Here is a 6,000-nt window from a genome sequence, read left to right as displayed (position 1 = left end):
CACAGAACTACATAAATACACACAGAACTACATAAATACACACAGAACTACATAAATACACACAGAACTACATAAATCTGTCAGTTCCTTTGAACAAAATGTCCAGATATCCTAAATACAGCAGCACAGTAATCTGCCAAACCCGAGGTGACATTAGTAGATGCGGTGATAACACCGCAGAGCTCAGGTGCAGGTAGCAGAGCTCAGCACCGCGTCAGCGTCACGTCACATGCGGAAGTCAGTTTCCGGTCACCGCGCGACAGTTTCCTGCAGCACAGAAGTTAAATGTTGACAAACACATCGGCGTGTCGAGGCCTTATTACGTTAATCTACTGAACATCAACGCACTGACTGGCGGGATTAACGTTAAACTGGACTGGTTGGTGCTCAGCAGCGGCCCGCGGACACTTTGTTTGGACGTTGGACTGTAAATCTGTGTTTGACGACAGTTAGCAGCAGGTTAGCTTCTCGTTTGCTAAAACTCTGAGGAAGAAGTTCTGTGAGGTTCGTCCTCCAACTTCAGCCCCAACATGAGAACATCTCTGGATCTCTGTTTCTGTCTGCTGACTCTGTGCACAATAACACTTGGACAAAATGGTAAGAAAGCAGAAAAGTCACGATCTGTAGCGTTCACATCAACGTTAGCCTAACAGTTACATGTTTGTCCACCATCGTATTGTTTATAAAAGGCACCACTGGATGTTTGGTCGATACTTTATTTATTATTTAATTCCGCGTAATTCTCCTCTGTATCTTTTGTGTCGACTCCATTAATCAACTTTGTTTTATTTCAGCTTTAATCTGTACGACTCAGTTTCACTTTCGCCTGCTGACTGCGCTTCACACACAAACCACGTTAATTTGCGATTCGTTTATATACCAGGCATTACGGTAAAAACAGCTTATTTCAAAATAAAGGTAAAGAAGGTGAGTTCATATTCATTAAGTCAGTCTGTCAACAAGGAATCAATCAATTAATAAACAAAGAAATATATAAACATATAAAACAAAATAAATAAATGTATAAAAAAAATTAATAATGAATAATTAACTTCTTCCTGTAATTTGGGTTTTAAAGATTGTAACTTTGAATATGAACACTTTGTCTCTCAGTTGTGAATAATGAGTCAAAGTTGTTGATTAAAGATAAAGTTGGAAACATCATGTGGATCTAAATGACAGACTGTCATTAAGAGTCTTCTCAGACCAATAACACAGCAGAGTTCACCACAGTGTCACATATTTTCACTGTGAAGACTCGAAATTAAGACTGGAATGTTTCTGCAGACTCATTTTATTCATTTCAGAAGGAAAGTTCATCACTTCACAATGACAAAGACACAACAGCAGGAAAACATGATGTTGGATTTAAAAATTAAATCCCTTTAATATTTCATAAATGGACCATGTCTTCAGCTGACTTTAGATTGATATTGTAACTAAACTTGTCAGCAGTGCAAACATGTTTCATTTCTTCATCTTTTATAAAAATGTATGGAATGTATGGAAACACCAGGGTAGATTTTGGGGCCCTCAAACTGTTGTTAACGTAGAGAAATGTGTCTGTGTTGTGTTAATAATGGTGTGTGTGATAATATGCAGATGTTTCTAAAGTGTAAACTCTCTGAGTCAGAAGTCAGAGTGTAAAGAAAGGCTGCAGGTTGTCCAGCGTGGTGAATATCTCTTTGGACAGTGTGAGGTTCTGTCAGCCTGCAGCCTGTGATGTGGAGGAACATTTATAGACATAAGTAATTTGATCACTTGTTTGAATTGTAATGATCACATTTACTTTATGTTTCCGGTCCAGGTGTCAGAGTGGTCGTGAAACAAGACAGTGATGCTGTTTTACCCTGTTTGATCAGCACAGAGGACCTCACAGGAAAACTGTTTGACTGGAAGAAAGATAGGAAGGAGGTGTTCTTTTATGATTCAGGCCTTCATTCCAGTAACGGCTTCCCAGGTCAAGATGAGCAGTTCAGAGGTCGAGTCTCACATTTTCAAAATCAACTGAAGAACGGCAACGCCTCCATAAAGATCAATAATACAAAGATGGCCGACAGCGGGAGCTACAGATGCATTTTTCCACGTCTTCAGCCGAGTCAAACCTTCAACATTGAACTTGTTGTCGGTGAGTATTTTCATTAAACAGGTAATGTTCTGTATGACAGGCAGGCTCAGGGAGTAACACAGTACACAGAACTTTGTATTAGGATACAAAAAAGGTAAGTGTAATCTGTTCATGACAAAAAAATGTAATCAAATTACTTATATATTTTTTTAAAAATAATAGGGATCATTGTCAGGATTACCATTTTAGACACAGGTCAGTAAACCCAGGACTGTTTGCTCAGCCTCTCCTGTTCACACTGTTCACTCCTGACTGCACGAGTGAAGAGTGTGACTGTGTTGAGTTCAAAAGAACTATACTGTAAAGTATACGTGCGACACCACCATCATCTGCTGCGTCATAAACAAAGATGTTTGGTGAGATGATCGTCACAGCAGACAGAAGAGCCGGGCAGCTCTCTCTCCTCCTGAACTCTGTGTGTCTGTGGATCAACAGTCTGTGGTTGATGTGAAATCTGATGGATGGAGTTTTGCAGGCAGGATGGAGAGAAGTTAAACATTGTTCATTTGTGTCACTTCCAACATTGTAGTGACAGAAAGCTGGTAGTAAATCTAGTGTGAGCCTCACAGTGTGTCTCTCTGCTTCTCTGCTGTCTTCTCTCTATAACACAGTGTGTTTCAGTCAGTGAAGGATAAAAACAACATGATTACATCACTGGAGCCTCAGTTATACTTCGTGTCTCACAGTCCAGTAGTAAATGCTGTTCTGCCCTTGATAAGCTGATGTTTATATGATGTCCACAGCTGCATCTCCAAAGCCGTACGTCACCACGCTTGATGAAACACAGGACAGGTCGCTGCTGCAGTGTGAAGTTCGAGGAGCTTCTCCAAAACCTAAAGTGGAGTGGAAGGACAGCTCTGGAAACATCCTTCCTGCTGAGGAGCCTCAGGTCTCAGAGAGAGGAAGCAGCTACAGCATCACCCTGAACATCACTGTGACCCAGACAGGACGCTACCGCTGTGTGGTCACTCAGGAGGACATAAACCATCAGACTTATTCTGAGACCTTCGTGCAGTTAAACGGTGAGATTAATTTCATGATGGTTGAGTCATCAAAGAATTTTCATGTTCGTGTTCGCGTGTTATTAGATTAACATTTAAATGTTGTTCCGGTCGAGTCTATATTCAGGTTAACGTACATGATATGCTGTGGCGTTCAGAGTTTCACATGAACTGTCTGTGATGTGTTTCAGAGAGCTTATCCAGACGCGCGATGATATTGATGGTGATATCTTCACTCCTTTCTGTGCTTTTAGCACTTTCACTGCTTTTTTGTAAGTTTATATCCTGTATTACACCAACGTGTCGATCTTGTGCAGACATCAACATTACAGATACATCGTGTGATACAATCACGTTTGTTTTTGTTGCTTCAGATTCAGATCTGTAGGTTTAATACTGATGAATATGTCAGGCTGTAACCTTTAAAGGGACAGTTCAGCACTTTTAGTAATACTCTTACCAGTGTGGCTTTCTGTCACAGACAGACTGATGGCTGATTGGTTCCACTGTTCCATACAAACCGTTCAGACCAACTTTTACTCTCCATTCTTTATTGTTTAAAACAGACTTTTAAAAGATGAAACAAACATTAAAATCACCAGAATCATTTCTGTGTCATATAAAAGTCGACTTTCTGTGTTTAATGTTTACTTTTATTTTGTGCTGCAGGTTTACTATGGATAAGGTATCGCACAACACTGTCAGGTAAGTCTCCTCTCGACAATGGTGGTTTGTATAAAATTACATTTACTCCACCTCTTCAAAACTGCTGACAGTCACCAAAGAAGTTTGTTGTTAAAAACTGTTTAATATAAATTATTTAGATCATTCAGTTCTCTACTCTAAATCAAGTGGTTGAGCTGTGATTGCTCAGTGATCATTATTAACAGTTCAGTCTTGAAATAGATGTTTATAATAATCCTGACAGGAAGTGATGGAAGCTGAGATCATGACATCATTAATGTGAGTCAGAGATTTAACAGGATTTGTGTTTGGTGTCGAGTTCAGAGTCTTTAAAACACACCGACTGAAACCAGTCAGATCAGTCTGTCACTCTCCATCACTGACTGTTTGAAAGATGAATCAAACATTAAAATCTTTTGTTGTCCAGCAAAATCTGTTCTGTTTAATATAAAGCTCGACTCTACGTAATGCATACGTTTGTGTTCTGCAGTTCTCTGTGACCCACGAGAGAAATACGGTCTTCCAAGTGAACATCGGGTCTGTGTACCTGTGCGTGTGTTGGCCTGAGTACCTGAGTTACAGATTTTACGGATCATCATAATTATTGTTTCCAATATAAATATTTAATTATCTCCAAGAGGTCAAAGAGTGAAACCAAACCCTGAATCAGGTGACTGTCTCACATGAAGATCCTGGTTCTTGGGCTGTATTAAAAATATATCACGTGTGTATAGATAATAATAATAATAATAATAATAATAATAATAATAATAATAATAATAATATGATATAATAATATAATTCAATAATATAATATAATATAATTAAACCATGTGGTGCCTTTAAAAGGACAAAACTACATCTGGATCAATTAAAGATAACAGAAGAAACAGTTTTGTGTCTGAAGGAGTTAAAGAGTGTTCACAGGAAGCTTCATCAGATAACACTGATGTTCTGAGTGGTGATTTTATTATAGAAGAAGTTAAACAGAAAATTATATCTGGAATAGAAGATATTAAAACCTCAGTGCCTGGCAGATATACATTCATCATCAACTGTCATCAGAACTACATGTTGGAGGAAATTCTGCTTTTACACATTTTGTTGGTTTTCAAAAGGTTTTTGATGTGCAGGTGGATTGTAGAAATCAGGACCTTGTTTTGTCGCCCAATTGATTTTATTCAGATCAATAATTGATTTTCTGACTTGTTCGATGCTCCTTTTGGAGATAAACACCGTGAAACTTTTCTCAAGCTTGTTTGGTATTATACATTTGGATTTATTGTTTTAGTGTTATTAACCAAAATTGTTACATATGTGTATATATTTGTGTATTCATACAGGAATAATGTGTTTCAGTGTAAATATAAAACAAGAAGTTATAGTTTAACTTCCAGCTGCAGCGGCTCTGATCCTCTGCAGACGCTCAGCTGTCTCTGTTTCTGCATCGAGCTGCAACATGAAAATGTTCCTGAATGAAGCTGCATCTGTGTGAACAGTGAAAATCACTGGTGGTGCTTTAAAAGTCAATCAGTCCCTTATTATCTGTGCAGGATGATTTTGGATTTATTTTACTTTTTTTAATTTATGTTGTTTTTTACTCTGTGTTTTGATTTAATTTAGCCAGTTTTGAAATTTGTTATGAAAGACTGAAGACAAAGGTCCATCTTTTCAATTCAAATAATTTTAAATACATTTAAAATACATTTTTGTGTTTATTTTATGAAAACAAGTTAAAATAACAATCATATTGTTTCTGGTTTAATAAAACACAGTTTGTGGACAAAGACATTTTTGGTCACTGATCAGTTGAACTGTGTATCAGACTGAACATGAAGCCTGTCAGCACTCGTTACTCACTTTAATAAACTGAATTAACCCAAAAGGTTGATGATCATTTCCTGTTCATTCTCAGTGAAAGTGCATCAGTTACTTCACACTGGACCGTTCAGTCAGTCAGCGGTGCAGGAAACACTCAGATCTGACCAACACAACACAAACACACTCCTCCACCATTAAAGTCCACTGAACATCTGTCTGTTCTGGTACAGAGTGGATCCTTTAACTCACCAGAAGTTTTGTACTGATTCTGAGCAGGGGAACATGTGCGCATGCGTGCGCATGTCTGTCCTGAGGCGGAAGTGATTCAAATTACAGCGCGGCGGTTAACGAGCCACGCTGAGAGAG

General features: G+C 38.3%; 1 protein-coding gene across 1 annotated transcript; it reads left to right on the top strand.

Moving 5' to 3' along the window:
• Positions 1-208: 208 nt before the first annotated feature.
• Positions 209-5,699, top strand: LOC119020570 (V-set domain-containing T-cell activation inhibitor 1-like). Its single transcript, XM_037099986.1, has 6 exons — positions 209-597; positions 1,808-2,128; positions 2,872-3,150; positions 3,321-3,401; positions 3,799-3,834; positions 4,304-5,699. Exons 1-6 carry the CDS (start codon positions 531-533, stop codon positions 4,378-4,380), a joined length of 861 nt encoding a protein of 286 aa, XP_036955881.1. The 5' UTR covers positions 209-530; the 3' UTR covers positions 4,381-5,699.
• The last annotated feature ends 301 nt before the right edge of the window (positions 5,700-6,000 follow it).

This window comes from Acanthopagrus latus, chromosome 6 (assembly GCF_904848185.1).
Source record: "Acanthopagrus latus isolate v.2019 chromosome 6, fAcaLat1.1, whole genome shotgun sequence".
Taxonomy (NCBI): Eukaryota; Metazoa; Chordata; class Actinopteri; order Spariformes; family Sparidae; genus Acanthopagrus; species Acanthopagrus latus.
This window is presented reverse-complemented; position numbering and strand designations above follow the sequence as displayed.

Bases quoted from the DNA above. Each gene is read 5' to 3' on its own strand.
- LOC119020570 (XM_037099986.1), top strand. From the start codon at position 531: ATGAGAACATCTCTGGATCTCTGTTTCTGTCTGCTGACTCTGTGCACA. The intron at 598-1,807 runs GTAAGAAAGCAG...TTTCCGGTCCAG, and splicing joins AATAACACTTGGACAAAATG to GTGTCAGAGTGGTCGTGAAA. The intron at 2,129-2,871 runs GTGAGTATTTTC...TGATGTCCACAG, and splicing joins CAACATTGAACTTGTTGTCG to CTGCATCTCCAAAGCCGTAC.